Here is a 23,662-nt window from a genome sequence, read left to right as displayed (position 1 = left end):
TTTCCATCGTTTCCAGTGTAACCGGTAGTAGCCCGAGACCCGGAAAATATCGTCAGATATTCTTCCGACCCGTCTATGACGGATGTTACTGCGTTAGTTCATGTCTAGCCTGCTTCTTGCCATGTCATGCTTTGTGTTGCATCGGTGCTATTATTTATTGTTTCTTCCCCCTCTTCTTACCGGTAGACCCCGAGACTGACGCTGCTGCCGGGTACATCTACGACCCTGCCGATCAGTCCTTTGCCGCAGAGCAGCAAGGCAAGCAAACTCCCCTTGATCATTCCTATATCGCCTATGTCTTTCTTTCTACTGCTTGCATTAGTATTTTGCTACTGTTGTAGTTAGCTCCTATATCTGATGCATAGCCTGTTTTTGATGAACTGCTACTTTCAGTCCTGTACCTTTAACCTGCTTAGTATAGGTGGAGCAGTCATCCCCTCTGACCCCGTAGATCAGTTGCCCCGCTTGTTTCCAAATCTCGATCTCTGATCGACGAGCCAGACCCGACACAGCACGTTCACCCCCCTTCGTTGTACGACGCTACAGGGATACTATCGGGTACCGAGGGTGACACCTCGCTAAGTACTCCTGATGATATCTCTGTAGTATAGCTAGTCGGTCGTGGTTATCGAGGGTGATTCCTCTTTCACCATTCCCGATGACGTCTCTGTCGTGCCACCCCGCGAGTGTGGGACCCCCGAGGGTGATTCCTCTAAGCCCACCTTGACGGGTACATCGTTCGGAATCCAACGAGGGTGATACCTCGGATTCCCCCGATGATACAACCACACAGTTACTCGACCATGTTACTGGGATCTTCGGTGATTAGTTGTAAGACGGGTGGATTCCCGCGAGACTGTGTTGTTGGCCTAATTAAAATGCTAATGGATTTGGGTATTTGATCTGGGTTGGTCGGAGACCTTTTCGCACTAACCGGCTACGCGGGAAGAATTATGGGTACTCGGCGTCGCGGTATCAGCCGAAGCTTTTCAGATGCCAGCAGTGTAGCGGCGCGCGCCCGAGTGGTCCCGAGATGCATCGCGCTTGTGATTAAGGGATGCTAGGACTGACGTCGGCCGCCCACGCCACGTGCAGGAGCGTGAAGGGGAACTGGGCCCATGAACCCTTTGTGCTTAGGATATAGACCGGCGGGCTGGCCTCTCTGATTAGTCTTAGGTGGGGCTGCGACGTGTCGATATTCCGAGGCCGGGCAGGACCCAGAAAAGTATGTCCGGCCAGAGTGTTATCGAGCGTGACGGGACATGTGGTGCACCCCTGCAGGGATGAAAATTAACTATTCGGATAGCCGTGTCCACGGTTACAGGACGACTTGGAGTTGTGCCCCGATCTTATACAACTACAATTGTTACTTAACTGGAATTAGTTTGCCTCGGGATTGCTTCCTCGCAGGGAGTCGAGGGAGGATCTTTAGGCGTGACCTCACTTTAATATTGCTGCAACAATATGACTATTTTTGTGTTACCCCCCCTGTTCTACTCTCGTCTATTGCTGCAAGCCCCTGAAGATGCTAGTCTTCGATAGGACTAGGTCTCCTCTCTCTATTCTCGCATTGCTGCAGTCAGTCCACATATAACCCCCCCCCTTCTTTGATACTGGTGCATAATTAGAATAGTTCTGAAGTAAGACTTGCGAGTACTTTGGATGAGTACTCACCGCTGCTTTGCTCCCCCTTGTTCCCTTGATCCGTTTGCTGCGACCAGATGATGAAGCCCAGGAGATGGAGGTCCCCGCCACCGACGACTGCTACCCCGACGGTGCCTACTACTACGTGGAGGCCGCTGATGATCAGGAGTAGTTAGGAGGTTCCCAGGCAGGAGGCCTCGCCTCGTTCGATCGTTGTATCTTTTGTGCTAGCCTTCTCTAAGGCACCCCATGTTTTATGTCTGTACTCAGATATTTGTTGCTTCCGCTGACTCGTGTGTTTATCGAGCTTTCGTATTCTAGCCCTCGAGGCCCCTGGCTTGTAATATGAAGCTGATGTTATTTTATTTGTGTCTAGAGTTGTGTTGTGATATCTCCCCGTGAGTCCTTGGGTTTGATCGTACGCATTTGCGTGTATGATTAGCGTACGATTAAGCCGAGGGCGTCACACCTTTACTTTTGTTGTTGTCACTTCATTAATTATTTCCCCAAAAGAGAACATTGTAGAAATCAGGTGCATTTTATTAAATATGATGGACAAGTTCTTATGTCAAGTCTCGGGGTGTAGAATCTATTTCATAGAGGTCGGTTATGCTATCTTTGTATTGTTTTCTCTTTGCATGGATGAAGGTATTTTTTGAAGAATCCTTCTTATGCTTGTTTGGAGTTTAACTAGAGGTACTTGTGGAGTGTGTTATGAAGATTGCTCCATAGGAACTTTGATCAAATTGTTTGATGACATATCACTATCATTCTTCTTCTACTTGAGAAAAATAAAGTTTGGGTTGATAGGGTATATATAATTTCTGAAAATGAATACCAATGTTAGTGTTCTCAGAATATCTAAGTACACGACAACAAAAAAGAATCTATGCCCTTTAGAGTATGATTAGAAAGTAAATCTCTTAAGAAAAACATTCAATACATTAAATTGGAGAGAAGAGAACATGAATCAGAAGCAATGACATAAAAATCGAAGATACAAAACTAGGTAATTCGTACAATTAATTTTTCAGCTTATGTTATCTCTACCCTTTAAAGTATGGTCTTCTTCCACAAGCAGTGAGCATATTATTTACACCCTGCTTTTTTTGTCCATGCGATTTATTTTCTCTTCCATCCATGCAAATACTCCCTCTATTCATATTTTATAAGGCGTTGTAGAAATTTCAGACAACGTGCAAATTAGCTTAGTCTTAGTTGTTCAAAACGACTTACAAAGGTGAACAAAGGGAGTACTATTTTTTAGTGAACATGTGCAGATGAAAACTATGTAAAACCACACAACTATTTTCATAATTATCTGATGAAGTTAAGACATGCATTGCACGTGCAAGCTTACTAGTCAATAGCGGGGGGCTGCGCAAGCGGTTCCTAGAGGCGTTTCGTTATTGGCGAAGATGGGATTAGCTGCGGGCGGGGTTTCGTTAACGAAGGGAGAGTTTCGTTAACAATGTATTTAAGCATTTGACTATGTAATTAGACGGTTCAGATCTTATGTTGGATCTGCGCTCTCGTGCTTTTAATAGTAGAGATGAATCACACAGAATCTAAAGCTCTATTCCTGGAAGCTCCGGAATAGAGCCTGCTTTGAGCATAAACTCGTAAGATCACCTGGTGAAGTTATATGCTACGTGTGCTACTTTATAAACTACTAGACTTGTTTACGAAATGATGCTGACCGAAATAGCCTTCAACAAGGAGTGGGGTGATGGACGTGGAGAGTGGAGAGTGTAGAGTTGCGCACCTGTTGGCTATTGGAGGAGGAGGGGGGGGGGATTGGAAGGAAACCACAACGAAGAGGATGTCATGGAAGAGGACTGACAAGCATACTCTTTCTGACCCTTTTGAGGAGGAAACTAAGGAAGATCAACGATCAAATATACTTCTTGTGCTTCTACATACTCCCTCCGTCTTAAAATAAGTGTCTCAAACTTAATACAATTTTGTATTAAAGTTAGTATAAAGTTAAGACATTTATTTTGAAACGGAGGGAGTATCTGAGAAGTTTATGTCCCTTATAATTTCTAGGTGGTACTATTTGATGTAGGGGTGCAATTTCCCCCACTTGTAATATCTACATGTTTTAGTTTTCCCAGCTTCTAGTGTTAGCATTTACGTCCTAGCCGTGATTACGTTAGGCTGGTAGTTCAACAATTTGGTTGTTAGTACTACACATGGATGCTTTTTATATGTTTATTGTCTCATTATTTTTGTAATGGAATTCTATCCCATTTAGGGATCGTATGAAAAAATATAGGAAACTAAACATTTGAAAACACAAAAATTTGTTAGTACCTCGGTAGGGTGACAAACGTGGTCAGAAGTGTTGGAGAATGCCGCATGGAAACAAAAAAATTCCTACGCTCACTAAGATCAATCTATGAAGAGCAAAATCTATGAGAAGGAGAGTGCATCTACATACCCTTGTAGATCGCTAAGCGGACGCATTTAGAAACGCGGTTGATGTAGTCGAACATCTTCGTGATCCAATCACGATCCGTCCCGCAATCCAATCACGAACGTCCCGATCAAGTGCCGAACGGACGGCACCCCGCGTTCAGCACACGTACAGCCCGATGACGCCTTCACCACCTCGATCCAGTGAGCATGGGTGAAGTGGTAGGTGAGTTCTCCGGCAGCACGACAGCGTGGCGACGGCGGTGGTGGTGTGGTCTCGGTAGGCCTTTGCCAAGCGCTGCCATGATCACGACGGTGGAGAAGACCCGAATACCAACTTTCCATATATCAATCTTCATCTCCGGACCATTCAGAAGTTTCTAGTCATGTCCGGGATCTCATCCGAGACTCCGAACAACCTAGTCATGTCCGAGATCTCATCTGGTTACCAACACAATAACTCAGTTATATCTATATCGTCACCAAACGTTAAGTGTGTAGACCCTGCGGGTTCGAGAACTATGCATGCATGACCGAGACACCTCTACGGTCAATAACCAATAGTGGGACCTGGATGAGCATATTGGTTCCTACATATTCCACGAAGATCTATATCGGTCGAACTAACAATATCAAGGATTCAGCTAATCCCATATGCTTTTTCCTTTGTCCATCGGTATGTTACTTGCCCGAGATTTGATCGTCGGTATCTCCATGCCTAGTTCAATCTCATTACCCACAAGTCTCTTTAGTCGTTCGGTAATACAAGATCCCATGACTAACTCCTTAGCCACATTGCTTACAAGCATACTGTGATGTTGTATTACCGAGTGGGCCCAGAGAAACCTCTTTGTCATACGGAGTGACAAATCCTAGTCTTGATCCATGCGAAGTCCAGAGACACCCTCGAAGATACATGTAGAGCATCTTTATAGTCACCCAAATACGTTGTGAAGTTTGATACACAAAAGGCATTCCTCCGGTGACAGTGAGTTACATGATCTCATGGTCATAGGAACAAAAACATTGACATGCAGAATGCAATAGCAGTAAACTAGATATGAGAAAATGCTATGCTTAAGGTTTGGGTATTGTCCATCACATCATTCTCCTAATGGTGTGATCCCATTATCAAATGACAACTCATGTCTATGGCTAGGAAACCTTAACCATCTTTGATCAACGAGCTAGTTCAGTAGAGGCATACTAGGGACACTTTGTTGTCTATGTATCCACACATGTATTCGAGTTTCCAATCAATACAGTTATAGCATGGATAATAAACAATTGTCATGAACAGGGAAATATGATAATAACTACTTTATTATTGCCTCTAAGGCATATTTCCAACAAGAAATACCCTACATCCTACTTTGTTTTGTATTAATGGTGGAGCACCTCGTTTGATGGCTTTACATGGTTGATGATGGATAAGACTGCAAAGAGTATAGTATACGAGACTAGATGGGGATGGCTATCCCTAGCCTCGCCTTATATAGGGGACGAGGACTAGGGTTTACATGGCGCCTAACTGGTCTCATGTCGCCAACATCTTGACCTGCATGCCAAGATGATCTTCTGGCCTATAAGTTGCCTCCTAGAGCCGGGCCACCACCAACCCTTACAGGCCTTGCGGTCAGCCCACCATCGGGCTTCCTGATTGATGGGCCACTCTCGGTGTATTACATCGTCACCACTGGGCCCATGTGTCAGGTTTGACATGGAGTAAATCGAGCACAACATTTGGCCGAGCCAAACCAGTTCTATTTTCGTGACTCCTATGATGGTAGCAAGGCAACGACAACAACTACTATGGAGGGTATTCCATCAATTAGAATATAACAGCTGACCAGTTAACGCCAATGAAAAATGAGAAAACCTTTGCAAAATTAGGGTGACGCTTGCGATAACTCCATTCTACCTCTAAAATATGGAGGTTTGGGATTGTTTCACCTCACCAAAATCAGCCCACTCCATCAAATTTACTTTGAAGCAGTTTCCTTCAAGAGATATAGCTCCATCATTGAGCAGTTTTATTTTGTTTGGCTTCTAGCAAGCTCTAGCTTCAATAATGGAAATTTTTTGTGGGAAAGATCTATTGGGCCCTGCATGGCGTGGGAAAAAGAAAGGGGTATCCACTTACCGACGGCGGTGATGGGTAATTTTCCCCCCAACTCCACAAAGACTTTGTGGAGTAGAGTTTTGGGGGGCTCCCGAAGAGATTCACGAAAACTAAGAGTCGTGCCCTAGATTTTAGTTTTTTTTGGAGCGAGACATCATGCAGCTATCCCGTTTGGCTTGTATATTTTTAAAATAAAGCTGAATTTTAGAAAGCGGAGTAGTCCCAAACATGCTCTAACTCTAGCCTCAAAAAATGAAGAGGTTGGCATGGAAATAGCAAAATGCATTAGTTCTTGTTTTAGTCTATCCAAATCGGTGTCCATTTTGATTTTTCAGTATCCATGCAACAACAAACCAACAAACCGATGCATTTTTTAATGAAAAGTCTTCTTCCTCCTGCACCCATCGGCAATGCGTCATGAGCGTAGCTCTATGACTCCTATAGGCCTTCGCCTCAACAGAGCAAACCTTTTGAAACCATCTTATCGAAGCAACGGTCAGGAAGTTGTTGATGCATACCAACAGACGTCGGCAACCATGATCGACGAAGCAAATCGTCACCACAGACAAAACCTTTGCAAATCGTCACCCTGGACAACCCCCCCCCCCCCCCCCCGCCCCCCGCCCCCCTCCAATAATGGGTCTATAGAAACTCCAAAGACTATGAAAGCCAGTTCAATATAGAAAGATCCACCGAAGACCTAAATCGACTGGATCTCGGGAAACCCGCTGGAGACACAACCCTACAGGCCCTCCACCTGCAAGAAACACACCAATGAGACGGGGATAGGGCGAAGAGAGAAACACATGTCATTGTACAACATGTCCATGTCCAGGTGTGATGTAGAGCTTGCCACCGGTCAGGATTGTGCATCAACGCCCTCTTCTCCGATGATCCAACCAGGACGGGCCACCGATGAAGACCTTCATGCCGGATCCTTCCGACCGCCGCCGGCTTCACCAACACCGATGCCACGCGCCGCCTGACGAAGGTCGCCGCTCGAGCACACATCTCCTTCGTCCCGCAACAACCCACCAACGCCTCAAGAGCAGGCACCCTCATCCGGACCTTCCCGACACCGCCAATGCTGGACCATGGCGGCAGTGAGAGTGGTAGATGAACGGCTGGTGGCTAGGGTTACTCCATCTCCTGCTTCCTGCCTCGTCGTCGGTATCTCAGAAAAATAATCGGAGCAACAAACTGATGCATTTTTATATCCTGAGTAAACGAAAAAATGCTTCTCAGCCAATAATTCCTACGACACAACAGGTCTGATGAGCTTGAAGATGCAATGTGCTCCAAGTAATCTCAGATGAACTGCAATTCAGAAGATAAACTTCTCCAATTTCAGAAGAAGAAAAACTCCTTCAAAATACTAGGTTACATCAGTTCCACACATGTGTGGTAAGCATGTGTCTCACAGAAATTTGCAGCCAAAGTCATCTGGTACGAGCTTGGACATCACGCTCGCACATCACAGGTGAGTGGACAAACAGAGTAGTGCAAATTAGCATCACACTTGAATTCACAACTCAACCAGAGGAACAAGCACCGGTGAAACATGACCGCAGCGCATTCTCTTTTAGCATTCGTCCCTGTTTGAAAGATGACCCCGTCGTCAGGTACGTGGGACTATGTGCCTGTTCGGATGCACTCCACTCCATCAAATTCTCAGCTCCACTCCCCGCTCCTAGATAGCTGCTCCTCATGACAAATCGGGAGCTGGCAACCTGTTCGGCAACAAACTCCACTCCATATTCTGGATTGCTGCCTCCCCATCACACATCAATCTGATTTGACACTTATCAATGCAAGCATGAGTTTGCTTGTGCCAAGGATGCACAAAATTACATATAATGCCGAGTTTACTCAAATGAAGCAGAAATTTCACACATGATTTCTTTGTGCAAAATTTCACACGTAATGAAATTTATCGCACAGGAGCACTTTAACATGAATTTGCTGGAATTACAGGATTTTAGCAATATAAACAGAAGGGATTTTCAGATGACAAACACGAACAAAAGCCACGTAAACACATGAATTCTGTTGACACCAATCTAGTTCTAGTGAAGCTCCTAGATAAACAATTTTCAACACATAAAAATCTTTATACACAACAACATCAGCAAAACCGCAGGCGCGGCGAAGCTAGCGCTTCGAGCTGTTTCGCTTGCTTCTTTTTTATTGTGGCAACTGGTGATGGCTTGAACTAAACCAGAAACATATATAGCCTGCTTCAAAAAAATTGCACCTACAAAATTGCAAATTTATTAGTAGGTACAAAAACAGATGAAATATGTGAAAGAAGTAGAATCGGGTATTCAATGAACTAGCTAATAACATCTTCCAGATTCTAGACTGATGCATCTTGCCACAAGGAAATAAATGACAAGTAATATTGTGGCTAATATTTCAAAAAAACTGTAGGACTCTAACAAATATAAACACATACATGGGGTAGAAACTAGTGTGTACTCACATTTATAGCAGAAGCGACAGTCACCAACCAAGAGCAATATCAGCTGCTAGTTTATTACGAAACATGTCCATGTCTTTATCGCTAGGCTCTGAGGTTGACGCGTCTGATGCATTTGAAGGGATGGCGTACCGTTGATACCTTGAAGGGATAGTAGGGACATAGTTGGGATCTCTGTCGACTCGAAGAAAGTGAAGATCACCCTTATCATGATATCGAACATAATTGTGAAGGGTCATAGTTGCAGCCACTATCATCTTCTGAGTTTCAACCGAATAATTGGGCATCTTTAGTAAAATCTGCCACTTCATTTTCCACACACCAAACCCTCTCTCAATCACATTACGCTTGGATGAGTGTATCTTGTTAAATTTCTCCTTAGGTGTTCTTGGTGCCACGCCTCGTTGAAAATCAGGCACATGGTACCTCTCTCCCTTGTAAGGTGCAAGATATCCAGGTCTATTAGGATAGCCCGCGTCCACGAGATAGTACTTACCTACAAACAACAGACAGATTGCATGTAAGGCCTATGATTTTTTATAAAGAATTTGAATAAACAAAACTATTATAGGAACTACTAACCTTTTGGAGGATGAGGAAAGGTACCTTTGTCAGCTTCAATAGCATGATACAAGACACTGGTATCATGCATAGAACCAGGTTGGCCAACTGATGCGTACATAAAATGCATGTCAAAATCACATATTGCGAGAACATTTTGAGTTGTTGATCCCGACCTTCCAATGTATCTAACTTGGTCGCCAGCAAGAATAGAAGCTCTGACATGAGTACCATCTAGTGCACCGATGCAGTCCTTAAGATGTGGATAAGCCCTTCTATCCTTTTGAATCCTTGGGTGCACACTACTAAAGTTTGGGTCCTTAGGTTTAAGGTAATCTGCTGCCATCTTGATCACACAGAGCAAAACCTCATGAAACTTACGATGGACTGTATCTCCCGAGTGCTTGAAACGGTTTTGTGTTCTCCTATTAGACTCACAACCCCCTAAAGTCCACAAAAACATTGCAAGTGCCTCATAACTGCTCACGAAACATGTTGATTTGAAGACATACCTTTCGACCAACAAGTCATGCAATTGAAAGAAAAGGCGAGCGTTCATCCTCAACATTGTATATGTTTCTCCAGGTGTTGCCACTGTCTCCTGTAGCCATCCGAACCCACTGAGAATAGAAGTCCTTGGGTCTACCTTGATCAAATAGTTGTCACAATACTTCCCTGCAAGTATTGATGCACCGACATATATGTTGGACATTGATTGAACATGGTGGCATACCCTCTTCTTCCTTTCTTCATAACTATCACTATCATTGTCACTATCCGATGACATCTGAACATACACAAGTAACAACAATTAGTACTCAATTATCAACCAGATTAGTCACAACAAGAAGATAAGTAAGAATGTAACACAAGATTACCAAGATTACCAAGATCGAAGCAACACAAGTAAGATTACCAAGATTGAAGACACTGCTCAAACAAGGTACATGAAGGCACACATCTAAAACAAGGGAAGAAAAGACTAATGAAGTTCAAACCAAAATAGTCTTACACGCAAACCATAGAGTACATAATAAAGTTCAAACTTTAAATTAGTATTACATCCCAATAGGTAGAAACGACATTAGTAGCATCTAATGCCCGTACTTGGTGTTGTATTTCCTACGCAACCAATCAAAACGAGCAACACTTTCAGTCATGTGCAGGAACATCTCTCTCTGCTCTCTCTTCACAAATACTTCACTAGCAATAAAATATTCATCACTGCCTACTATTGCACCGCACTCAACAACTAGATCCATCACAAAAGTAACCGATGAAATTTCTTCTTTCTTCATGTATGACTCAAAGCTAGATTGGGTCCTCTCTGCGATATCTCCAACCCTGGTTATCTGTTCTTGTATAACAAGTGAGGTCTTCTGCTTCTTGTTATTGCCATCCACAACCCTGCCAAGTCTCTTCCCTTTTCCATCAGCATGCGACTCACCTGTTTGTGTCTCCTCCAGATCAACATCGTGTATGTTGTCCACATTGAAAACTGAAGTTGCACTACTAGATTGGGGAATGGTGCCTGAAGCGGGATTCCAATGATCTATACCGTCACTCGTGATATCACCAAACATGATAGATAAGTTATTCTCATTTTGAAGTCCACTCTTTTGAAACTTGCCACAACCAGGGATGTCCTGAAATAAAACAAAACAAAGATTGATTAGCATCACTACTCCGTGAACAATTGCTTATATGGTAAGAACAAATAGGAAAAGTCATGACTCACTATTTTTGCTTTCTTCCACCATTCAGCATCTTGTTTGACAGTGTTTCTCTCATAGTCCCACCCACCACCAGTCTCCTTCAACTTGAGTTTTCTGAAGTTGCTGTAATCAGCCTTCAGCTTATCCCACTTGTTTTTCAGTTGGAGCCTGGTGTACTCCAGACCTGTTCTGACTTTGAAATCATTTGCAACTTCCTCATAAGCATTTGGAGTGAGGTGCTTGTCTGGCCTGTTGCCAGCACACACTTGTTGGACAAAGAGCTCGATCAAGATCGTAGTATTGTCATCACTCCAATCGGCAGACATTCTTCAAAAAAATTACATATTAATTGCAAGCCTTACAAATAGGAAAAATCATCAATGAGGCTCCTAGTTACATGCTAGCAAAGACCATGAAGAAAAAGAATCAGCAAAGCTACTCTAGTACGAACAAATAATAAATAGTATTGTAAGATTTTATTTGGGACTAACTCCGCACAGTAAAGATAATATCACACCAACCGATGAAACAACATTCAGACCAATTCAGACAAAACACGTATCAGTATGACTGTCTGAAGAAACACATTTAAATCTTTATGCTGCTGCTGCTGCTCCTAAAACGCTGCTGCTGCTCCTAAAACGCTGCTGCTGCTGCTGCTAAAACGCTGCTACTGCTCCTGCAGCGTTTATCAGCAAGGTTTCACCTACAACTAATATTTTCTGGAATCAAGAACACATCAATCTTTTCTGGAATCAAGAACACAGCAATCTTTTCTGGGTGCAGTGAGGAGATATGGATCTCAGCTTGCTGGATGTGTCGTGGGCCTGGATGCAGACCTTGCTGACGATGAATCCAAGTTGCTGGAGACGAGGACGAGGCCCTGTTGATCTCAGCCGCCGGAGGCCGAGGTCGCAGTCGCCTTGAGGAGGTGGGCGAGGAGATGCCGAGCTCGCAGCCGCCTTGAGGAGGGGGACGAGGAGATGGCGAGGTCGCAGCCGCTTGAGGAGGGGGACGAGGAGATGGCGAGGAGGGGGGCGACCGGACGAGGAGATGGCGAGGATCTGGCGGCAGGGAGCTAGGGTTCCATGTCGCGAGGTGTTTTGGGAGGATGAAGGGGATCGAACAAGTATGTTTTGCGGAGGGAGTCGCGGGGAGTCGGACCTTAGCGACTCCGCCAAATCTGACTGGGATCGGCTCCGCTCCACTCTTTTGACTCCGTGGAGTTGCAGCGTTCGGCGCGCTCCTTCCGCTCCCGGAGCAGAGTTGTGGAGTGGAGTGGATCCGAACAGGTCCTAAATATACATGTGCTCCAACTAAGCACAAACACGTACTAGTTGGACAACTGAAAGCTATATCAATCTATCTTTATTCTGAAATTTACCTATAGTGGTATGATTATCTATCCCAAATAGAACTCACGCTTTTCGAAGTAAATGCCACAATTCTACCAAAGTCTATACTGAATTTCTCTGCAGATTCATTCACATCCTCTCCTGTGAGAAACCAGGAACGGACAGGTGACAATTCCTCTGCAGGTGCAGCAGCACATCCTTGGCTTCCACAACCGATGATTTCCTGTGCTTCGCAAGCCTGCACGCAAAATCAGCCGCCGTGCTAATGAAATCGTCGGCGATCTCTAGAATCAAATCCTCCACCTCTGGATCAACCTCGCAGAGTGGATCAACCTGCGCCACCAAATCATGTATCTTTCTCTTCCCAAGAAGTTGGCTGCAATTTCCCCCTCCTCGATGCAGGGCATTTGCACCTGCCACGGTTCTGATTGTGGAAGGTATCACCGGCTGCGATCCTGCCATGTTTGCAGGCTTCCATGCCGCAGATGCTGGCATCTTTGGAGATGCTTGTTGTTGTTGCTGTTGTTGCTGGTTCAGATGCTGGGCATTAAGATGGGGAAGTCGTTGTAGCGCCTGCGCAATCTGGTGGCGATTCAACCCTCTCTGCTGAAGCTGTTGTATCAGTTGCATCATATGTTCTTGCTGACGTTGCTGTGGAGAAACAGGTGAGGCCATTGACGATTGCATCTGATGCGTTGGTAACATTTGCACCACAGGCCCATTTTGTGACGATCCAGGTAGCTGTTGTGGCCTCATTTGTGCATGATAGGCAGAACGTTGCTGAGTTTGAGCACCATATGGGGTAGTAATTCCATTAGGCCTCATCTGGTTCATCAGGGAAGCGCCCATGGATTGTGCTTGTGCAGTGGGGGTGTTGAATTGCACGCCTTGTACCACGCCCCTCTGCCCTGGCTGCGCCATCATCGTTGGCTGGAACTGGATCCCGTACTGCGCCGCGGAGGCTGCGTTGCCCTGCCCTTGCAGCATCCTCGGCTGTCCCTGTCCAAACATGGCCGCGCGCAGCGCCGGCTGCTGGCCCAACTGACCCCCGCCGCCAGGGAAGGTCATCTGCGCGCCATATGTCATGCCGGCTGTCGCGTACCGTGGAGGCTGGCCGACGGCGGGGGCGAGGGAGGCCGGGTCTGAGTGGTGGATCGCGCCGAATGCTCCGGCTCCTTCAGCCGCCTGCGTGCGAGAAGGCGCCTGCAACTGCGGCGGGAGGTCCATGGATCTGCCTCCGGTAGCAGCCGAGGCCGGGTCGACCTGTGCGGAGGAAACGGTGGGGAGCAGGGGGATTTGGGGGTTGGCGTTCTGCGGAATGGAAACAAAGGCGGCGAGTTGGTCGTGGTGCTGTGACGCGGTGGGGGCTAGGGATGGCGGATCAGCCATGGCGGGCCGGTTTTAGGGTTCCGGCGGCGGCGATCGGAGACGACGTGGGGTGGACGGTCTGCGTAATTGCGACGGGTTGTGTTGCTGTTCCTTTTCACCATCAACACGCAGACCGGTTGGCTGATTCATACCTGGCCAAACGGCCCGGCCCGACAACCCGCAGGTCAGGCACGATACAGGCCCGGCCTGACACGACTTAAACGGGCCGTGCCAGGCACGCGGCACGTCTCAGGCCGTGCCTAGGCCTGGAGGCTGGGCAGGCGGGCCGGCATGGCACGATCCGTTTTTTCTTTTTTTCCATATTTTTAGATATTTTTAATATATACTTCCTCTGTTCTTAAATACTTGTTGTTGGAAAGAACTAGATTAGTTCTCACCAACAACAAATATTATAGTATAGAGGGAGTATATACATAATATATGGCTCAGTAGGCCTAAAAATAAGTCCATGAGACTAAAATTATGCAGCCCAACAGACCGACCCGTTTAGTAACCGGGCCGTGCCTGGGCCTGGAGTCGCAGCCCACGGGCTGGCACGGCACGACCCGATTACTAAACATGCCTCGGCGAGCCGTGCCGGGCCAGACACGTTTAGCACGGGCCGTGCCGTGGCGGGCCGGCCCGTTTGGCCAGGTATAGGCTGATTAGGCCATTTGTAACTGATCCATATAACCAGTTAAAAAAATAATAAAATAAAATAAAATCAATTTTACTCTTTTAACCTATGGCTATGTGATCTGTTTTTTTAACATGTTCAAAGAAAAGAAAAACTGCTTGACGTTGAGGATAACTCCCCTTTCCATCGCTTCCGCCTTCGCTTCACTCCTACATTGCATCTGCGTCCTTTGACCCCCATCGACACCCGTCCGCCGCCGCGGACGCTCCGTAGGCTCCGCCATGGTCCTTGACCACTTGGATTTGTGCCTCCTCGTCCCATTGCCGACGCAGGACCAATGGATCTGCGGCTCCTGTCGTCGTCGGATTTGGCGTTTCAGGCCGCCGACAATTGTGCTTTGCCATGGATTGATCGGGAATCGGACCGCACAACCACGATAATGCCTCTGCACCGCATGTAAGTATTGGCTCCGTCTCTAGCCACTCAAATCTTTCTCGTCAATGGTTCATCGACAAAGACATCCCCGGCCGTCGCCCGGACTCGACGCTGCCCCGGTGGCTCATCGGCTCACCGTTGCCGATCATAAAGTGCGATGACTGCATGTGGCAGGTGACGCACCTAGCTTCTATCACACTGGAACATCCCGGATATGTGTTTTTCAAGTGCAAAAATGATGGGATGTATGCTTCTTTTGATTAGGGTGTTCATCAAATTCGACGCAATTTTAGTAGCTCATTGTTTGCTCAAATTTATGTGTAGGATGGATGCAAGTTTTGGTATTAGGAAGAAGAATACATTGATCTATTGTAGCATGAAATTTGATATATGTTCGTGCACTCATTGCTAGAACAGAGGCTAGAGAGGAGACTCAATGCGAAGCAACATCTAATTTTTTAGAATCAAAGAAGAAAGAAGCGTGCAAGTTTGAGAAGCCACGGATCAATAATGAAAACATAGGAAAAATATCAATCCAACTAGTAGGAGCAGTTATATAAGTTGGATATGTTTAAAATGTCTAATTGTGGCTCTTGTTTTTTTGTTCATGCTCTAGTAACGAAGAATTAATGAATTATGTACTCCCATGTATCAAAATGTCTTTGAATGAAATAATTAAGCAAAAAAAAATGTGTTTCGATGGCCGGAAATAAAATGCAAGTGATTTTTTACTCCGTTATACATTAATCTATTGATAGCACAACATCTTAATGGAGTAAAAGATACTTCACTAAGATTTTACTTCACTATTTTTAGGGAATCATTTAGAAATGGCCTAACCACCAAACATGAAACCGGACTGCACAAAATTGTCTCCCTCCCCTTATATGTAATTTCAAATGAGATGTCCGTACTAGTTTCGTGCCATGAAAATGTGTTTGTACGTGAAGGGATATTTTCGATGAAAATGAACCATACAAAATTAATCAAACTATAAAGATAAATGGTTTACAGAAAGCAAAAGAGTATTAGTTGAAAAGTCCCCGTAAGTCAATATAAAAACTATATGCTCTGCATTGGTTACATGTGAACCCTTCTCTTCCCTTTACGATAATTGAGGTGTGTCTCGTTAATACGTGCATTGCTAAAATCAAGGCTCTCCTACCACAACGTCCAATCAAAGATGCTTTTAACCTACCAGTCTTCTCGATCAAACATGCCATCAGTATCAATAATTGTAAGGGCATTCTCGAGCTTAAGTGTTTTGATGATGATGACAACTCATTATGTTATCCAACTGGGTGTCAAGTGTGCACATATCATATGTAAAACACAAGATAGTTAGGTATTCCCTCCAAACGGAAAAGATCGAAGACATGTTCCCTACGTGTTTATTCTCTTTGGTCGTAGGGATCCCGTACTATTAAGAGGGAATCCACATTAGGAGTCTATGGATGAATCAATGCTTCTCACATATTTTTGCACCCATCTCGTTCTATCGCATCATTGAGAGAGAGGCCCCTCCTTTCCAACTAACCGGTTGTACCACTGCATAGGGCGATTGTACCGCTCAATCCCTGTGCGGTTGAACCGGCCCATCACCGGTCCACAACCAGACATGGCTCTTTTTAGCTACAGTGGTTGGGCGGTGGTGGCCTGGTTGTACCGCTATGTTAAGTATAGCCGGTACTACCGGTGTTCCAAGCGGTTGTATCGCTTGGGACTTAGCCACGCCCAGTGTCCGTGGCAGGTGGAACCTCGGGCCAAGTCTTTGTTTTGGACCGGTTGTTGGGCGGTGGCTGGGCGGTTGTACCACTAAATTAGGCCTCTCGGTTGTACCGTCATGGCAACTGGTTGTACCGCTGCCGTGTAAAAAGGGGTGTAACGGTTAGAAAGTGTGTGTGTAGGGGGGGAGGGGCTATATAAGGGGGGGGGTTCTTCCTGTTGGAAATATGCCCTAGAGGCAATAATAAATTAGTTATTATTATATTTCTTTGTTCATAATAATCGTTTATTATCCATGCTATAAATGTATCGATTGGAAACACAATACTTGTGTGGATACATAGACAAAACATTGTCCCTAGTAAGCCTCTAGTTGACTAGCTCGTTGATCAAAGATGGTCAAGGTTTCCTGGCCATAGGCAAGTGTTGTCACTTGATAACGGGATCACATCATTAGGAGAATCATGTGATGGACAAGACCCAAACTAATAAATGTAGCATGTTGATCGTGTCATTTTGTTGCTATTGTTATCTGCGTGTCAAATATTTATTCCTATGACCATCAGATCATATAACTCATTGGCACCGGAGGAATGCCTTGTGTGTATCAAACGTCACAACATAACTGGGGGACTATAAAGATTCTCTACAGGTATCTCCGAAGGTGCCAGTTGAGTTAGTATGGATCAAGACTCGGATTTGTTATTCCGTGTGACGGAGAGGTATCTCGGGGCCCACTCGGTAATACAACATCACACACAAGCCTTGCAAGCAATGTGACTTGATGTAAGTCACGGGATCTTGTATTACGGAACGAGTAAAGAGACTTGCCGGTAAATGAGATTGAAATAGGTATGCGGATACTGAAGATCGAATCTCGGGCAAGTAACATACCGAAGGACAAAGGGAATGGCATACGGGATTATATGAATCCTTGGCACTGAGGTTCAAACGATAAGATCTTCGTAGAATATGTAGGATCCAATATGGGCATCCAGGTCCCGCTATTGGATATTGACCGAGGAGTCCCTCGGGTCATGTCTACATAGTTCTCGAACCCGCAGGGTCTGCACACTTAAGGTTCGGCCTTGTTTTATGCGTATTTGAGTTATATGGTTGGTTACCGAATGTTGTTCGAAGTCCTGGATGAGATCACGGACGTCACGAGGGTTTCTGGAATGGTCCGGAGACGAAGATTGATATATAGGATGACCTCATTTGATTACCGGAAAGTTTTCGGCATTACCGGGAATGTACCGGGAGTGACGAATGGGTTCCAGATGTTCACCGGGAGGGGGGCAGCCCACCCCGGGGAAGCCCATAGGCCTTAGGGGTGCCACACCAGCCCTTAGTGGGCTGGTGGGCAAGCCCAAGAAGGCCCCTGCACAGGAGAGAAAGAAAATCAAAGAGAAAAAAGGGGAAGTGGGAAAATAGAGAAGGACTCCACCTTCCAATCCTAGTTGGACTAGGATTGGAGGAGGAATCCTCCTCCCCCCACTTAGGCCGACCCCTTGAGGCTCCTTGAGCCTCAAGGAAAGGTCCCTCTCCTCCCTCCTATATATATTGAGGTATTAGGGCTGATTTGAGACAACTTTGCCACGGCAGCCCGACCACATACCTCCACGGTTTTTCCTCTAGATCGTATTTCTGCAGAGTTCGGGCGGAGCCCTGCTGAGATAGATCACCACCAATCTCCGGAGCGCCGTCACGCTGCCAGAGAACTCATCTACCTCTCTGTCTCTCTTGCTGGATCAAGAAGGCCGAGATCATCGTCGAGCTGTACGTGTGCTGAACGCGGAGGTGCCGTCCGTTCGGCACTAGATCGGAGCGGATCGTGGGACGGATCGCGAGACGGTTCGTGGGACGGTTCGCGGGGCGGATCGAGGGACGTGAGGATGTTCCACTACATCAACCGCGTTTCTTAACGCTTCCTGCTGTGCGATCTACAAGGGTACGTAGATCCAAATCCCCTCTCATAGATGGACATCACCATGATAGGTCTTCGTGCGCGTAGGTAATTTTTTGTTTCCCATGCGACGTTCCCCAACAGTGGCATCATGAGCTAGGTTCATGCATATATGTTATCTCGAGTAGAACACAAAAGTTTTTGTGGGCGGTGATGTGCGATTTTCTGCCCTCTTTAGTCTTTTCTTGATTCCGCGGTATTGTTGGATCGAAGCGGCTCAGACCGACATTACTCGTACGCTTACGAGAGACCGGTTTCATCACTACGAGCAACCTCGTTGCTCAAAGATGACTGGTGAGTGTCGGTTTCTCCAACTTTAGTTGAATCGGATTTGACCGAGGAGGTCCTTGGATGAGGTTAAATAGCAATTCATACATCTCCGTTGTGGTGTTTGCGTAAGTAAGATGCGATCCTACTAGATACCCATGGTCACCACGTAAAACATGCAACAACAATTAGAGGACGTCTAACTTGTTTTTGCAGGTATGGTCGTGATGTGATATGGCTGACGATGTGATGTGATATATTGGATGTATGAGATGATCATGTTGTAATAGTTAATATCGACTTGCACGTCGATGGTATGGCAACCGACAGGAGCCATAGGGTTGTCTTCAAACTAATTTTTGTGTGTTGCAAATGTGTTTACTATATTGCTAGGATGTAGCTTTAGTAGTAATAGCATGAGTAGCACGACAACCCCGATGGCGACACGTTGATGGAGATCATGGTGTGGCGCCGGTGACAGAAGATCGGGCCGGTGCTTTGGTGATGGAGATCAAGAAGCACGTGATGATGGCCATATCATGTCACTAATGAATTGCATGTGATGTTAATCCTTTTATGCACCTTATTTTGCTTAGAACGACGGTAGCATTATGAGGTGATCTCTCACTAAAATTTCAAGATGAAATTGTGTTCTCCCCGACTGTGCACCGTTGCTACAGTTTGTCGTTTCGAGACACCACGTGATGATCGGGTGTGATAGACTAACCGTTCATATACAACGGGTGCAAAACAGTTGCACACGCAAAACACTCAGGTTAAACTTGACGAGCCTAGCATGTGCAGACATGGCCTCGGAACACAAGAGACCGAAAGGTCAAGCATGAATCATATAGTTGATATGATTAGCATAGAGATGCTTACCACTGAAACTATTCTCGACTCACGTGATGATCAGACTTGAGATAGTGGATTTGGATGATGTATCACTCAAATGACTAGAGAGATGTACTTTTTGAGTGGGAGTTCTTAAGTAATATGATTAATTGAACTAATTATCATGAACATAGTCTAATGGTCTTTGCGAATTAAGATGTAGCTTGCGTTATAGCTCTACTGTTTTTATATATTCCTAGAGAAAATTTAGTTGAAAGTTCATAGTAGCAAATTTGCGGACTTAGTCCGTAAAACTGAGGATTGTCCTCATTGCTGCGCAGAAGGCTTATGTCCTTAATGCACCACTCAGTTTGCTCCACCTCGAGCGTCGTCTGTGGATGTTGTGAACACCCGACATACACGTTTCTGATGACTACACGATAAGTCAGTGTGCAATACTTAATGGCTTAGAAGCAAGGCGTCGAAGACGTTTTGAAAACGTCACAGAACATAAGAGATGTTCAAGGAAGATGAAATTGAGATTTCATGCTCGTGCCCTTGTTGAGAGGTATAAGACCTCCGACAAGATTCTTTGCCTACAAAGTAAAGGAGAAAAGCTCAAATCGTTGAGCATGTTCTCAGATTGTCTGAGTACAACAATCGCTTGAATCAAGTGGGAGTTAATCTTCCAGATGAGATAGTGATGGTTCTCCAAAGTCACTGCCACTAAGCTGCTAGAGCTTCGTGATGAACTATAAACAAATCAAGGATAGGTATGATGATCCTTGAGTGATTCGCAATGTTGGACACTGCGAAAGTAGAAATCAAGAAGGAGCATCAATTGTTGATGGTTAGTAAAACCACTAGTTTCAAGAAGGGCAAGGGCTAGAAGGGATACTTCATGAAAACGGCAAAACAGTTGCTGCACTAATGAAGAGACCCAAGATTAAACCCAAACCCGAGACTAAGTGCTTCTGTTATGAGGGGAACGGTCACTGAGGCGGAGCTACCCTAGATGCTTGGTAGATAACAAGGCTGGCAAAGTCGAAAGAAGTATATTTGATATACATGATGTTGATGTGTACTTTGCTAGTACTCCTAGTAGCGCGAGGGTATTGGATACCGGTTCGGTTGCTAAGTGATTAGTAACACGAAATAAAAGGTACGGAATAAATGGAGGCTAGCTAAAGGCGAGGTGATGATACGTGTTAGCTAAAGGCGAGGTGACGATACGTGTTGGAAGTGTTTCCAAGGTTGATATGATCAAATGTCGCACGCTCCCTCTACCATCGGGATTGGTGTTAAAGCTAAATAATTGTTATTTGGTGCTTGCGTTAAGCATGAACATGATTTGATCGTGTTTATTGCAATACGGTTGTTCACTTAAAGAGAATAATGGTTACTCTATTTGCTTGAATAATCACCTTCAATGGTTTATTGAATCTCGATCGTAGTGTTACACATGTTCATGATATTGGTGCCAAAAGATACAAGGTAATGATGATAGTACCACTTACTTGTGGCATTGCCGCTTGAGTCATGTTGGTATAAATTGCATGAAGAGGCTCCATGCTGATGGATCTTTATACTCACTTGATTTTGAATCACTCGTGACATTCAAATCATACCACATGAGCAAGGCCTTGTTTTCATTGAGATAAAACAAGATAGTAACTTGTTGGAAGTAATACATTTTGATGTGTGCAGTCTAATATGTGATGAGGCACGCAGTGGATATCATTATGTTCTTACTTCACTGACGATTTGAGTAGATACAGGAGTATTTACTTGATGAATCACAAGTCTGAAATATTGAAAAGTTCAAGGCTATTTCAGAGTGAAGATCGTCGTGACAAGAGGATAAACTATCTATGATATGATCATAGAGATGAATATCTGAGTTACGAGTTTTGGTACGCAGTTAAGACAATGTGGAAATTGTTTCGCAGTTCATGCCACCTAGAACACCATAGTGTGATGATGTGTCTAAACGTCATAGCCACGCCCTATTGGATATAGCGCATACTATGATGTCTCTTATCGAATTACCACGATCATTTATGGGTTATGCATTAGAGACAACCGCATTCACTTTAAATAGGGCACCACGTATTTCCGTAGAGATGACACAGTAAAGACTATGGTTTGGAGAAACCTAAGTTGTCGTTTCTTGATAGTTTGGGGCTACGATCCTTATGTGAAAAAGTTTTAGTCTGATAAGCTCGAACCCAAAGCGGATAAATGCATCTTCATAGGATATCCAAAACAGTTGGATAAGTCTCCTATCTCAGATCCGGAAGCAAAGTGTTTGTTTCTAGAAATGGGTCCTTTCTCGAGGAAAGGTTTCTCTCGAAAGAATTGAGTGGGAGGGTGGTGGAACTTGATGAGGTTATTGAACCGTCACTTCAACCAGAGTGTAGCAGGGCGCAGGAAGTTGTTCCTGTGGCTCCTATACCAATTGAAGTAGAAAACTGATGATGGTGATCATTGAGCTTTGGATCAAGTTACTACAAACCTCGTAGGTCGACAAGGTCGCGTACTGCTGCAGAGTGGTACGGTGACCCTATCTTGGAGGTCATGTTGTTGGACAACAATGAACCTACGAGTTATGGAGAAGCAATGGTGGGCCCGGATTCTGACAAATGGCTGGAGGCCATGAAATCCGAGAGAGAATCCATGTATAAAAGAAAGTGTAGACTTTGGAAGAACTGCTTGATGGTAGTGAGACTATTAAGTAAAGATGGATCTTTAAAAGGAAGGCACACGATGATGGTGATAAGTCACTATTAAGAAAAGCTCGACTTGTCGCAAAGATGTTTCCGACAAGATCAAATAGTTGACTATGATGAGAATTTCTCACTCGTAGCGATGCTAAAAGTCTATTAGAATTATGTTAGTGGTTTCTGCATTATTTATGAAATATTGCACATAGGAAGTCAAAACATTGTTTCCTCGACGGTTTCCTTGAGGAAAGATTGTATGTGATACAATCAGAATGTTTTGTCGATCCTAAGGATACTAACAAGTATGCAAGCTCCATCGATCCTTCAATGGACTGGTGCAAGCATCTCGGAGTTGGAATATACACTTTGATGAGATGATCAAAGATTTTGGGTTTATACAAGGTTTGTGAGAAACTTGTATTTCCAAAGAAGTGAGTGGGAGCACTATAGAATTTCTGATAAGCATATGTGGTTGACATATTGTGGATCAGAAGTAATGTAGATTTTCTGTAAAGCATAAAAGGTTGTTTGAAAGGAGTTTTTCAAAGGAATACCTGGATTGAGCTACTTGAACGTTGAGCATCAAGATCTATGGAGATAGATCGAAACACTTAATAGAAGTTTCAACAAGATGCATGCCTTGACAAGTTTTTGAAGGAGTTCAAAATAGATCAGCAAAGAAGGAGTTCTTGACTATGTTGTAAGGTGTGAATTTGAGTAAGACTCAAAACCCGACCACGACAGAATAAAGAGAAAGGACGAAGGTTGTCCCTATGCCTTAGCCATAGACTCTACAGTATGACATGTTGTGTACCGCACCTTACGTGTGCCTTGCCACAAGTCTGTGAAGAGGTATAGAGAGTGATCGAGGATTGAATCACTGAAAAATGGTCAAGGTTATCCTTAGTAACTAATAGACTAAGGAATTTTTCTCGATTATGGAGGTGGTCGAAGAGTTCGTCGTAAAGGGTTACGTCGATGCAAGCTTTGACACTAATTCGAATAACTATGAGTAGTGAAACTGATTCGTAGAGTAGAGTAGATATTTGGAGTATTTCCGAATAGCACGTAGTAGCAGCATCTATAAGATGACATAAAGATTTGTAAAGAACACACGGATCTGAAAGTTTCAAAACTGTTGACTAAAACCTCTCTGACGAGCAAGATGTGATCAGACCCCCAAACTATATGGGTGTTGGATTTGTTAAAATCACATGGTGATGTGAACTAGATTATTGACTCTAGTGCAAGTGGGAGACTGTTGGAAATATGCCCTATAGGCAATAATAAATTAGTTATTATTATATTTCCTTGTTCATAATAATAGTTTATTATCCATGCCATAATTGTATTAATTGGAAACACAATACTTGTGTGGATACATAGACAAAACACTGTCCCTAGTAAGCCTCT

The 23,662-nt window shown here is 44.6% G+C and overlaps 1 protein-coding gene across 1 annotated transcript; it reads right to left on the bottom strand.

Annotated features, from left to right (window-relative positions):
- Nucleotides 1-12,292: 12,292 nt before the first annotated feature.
- Nucleotides 12,293-13,778, bottom strand: LOC123404452 (transcription initiation factor TFIID subunit 12b-like). Its single transcript, XM_045098385.1, has one exon. It carries the CDS (start codon nucleotides 13,681-13,683, stop codon nucleotides 12,424-12,426), a length of 1,260 nt encoding a protein of 419 aa, XP_044954320.1. The 5' UTR covers nucleotides 13,684-13,778; the 3' UTR covers nucleotides 12,293-12,423.
- Nucleotides 13,779-23,662: the final 9,884 nt, after the last annotated feature.

The sequence above is a fragment of the Hordeum vulgare genome, chromosome 6H, assembly GCF_904849725.1.
Source record: "Hordeum vulgare subsp. vulgare chromosome 6H, MorexV3_pseudomolecules_assembly, whole genome shotgun sequence".
Taxonomy (NCBI): Eukaryota; Viridiplantae; Streptophyta; class Magnoliopsida; order Poales; family Poaceae; genus Hordeum; species Hordeum vulgare.
Note: the sequence above shows the minus strand (reverse complement) of the source record. Positions and strands in the feature narration are given on the sequence as shown.

Bases quoted from the DNA above. Each gene is read 5' to 3' on its own strand.
- LOC123404452 (XM_045098385.1), bottom strand. From the start codon at position 13,683: ATGGCTGATCCGCCATCCCTAGCCCCCACCGCGTCACAGCACCACGAC.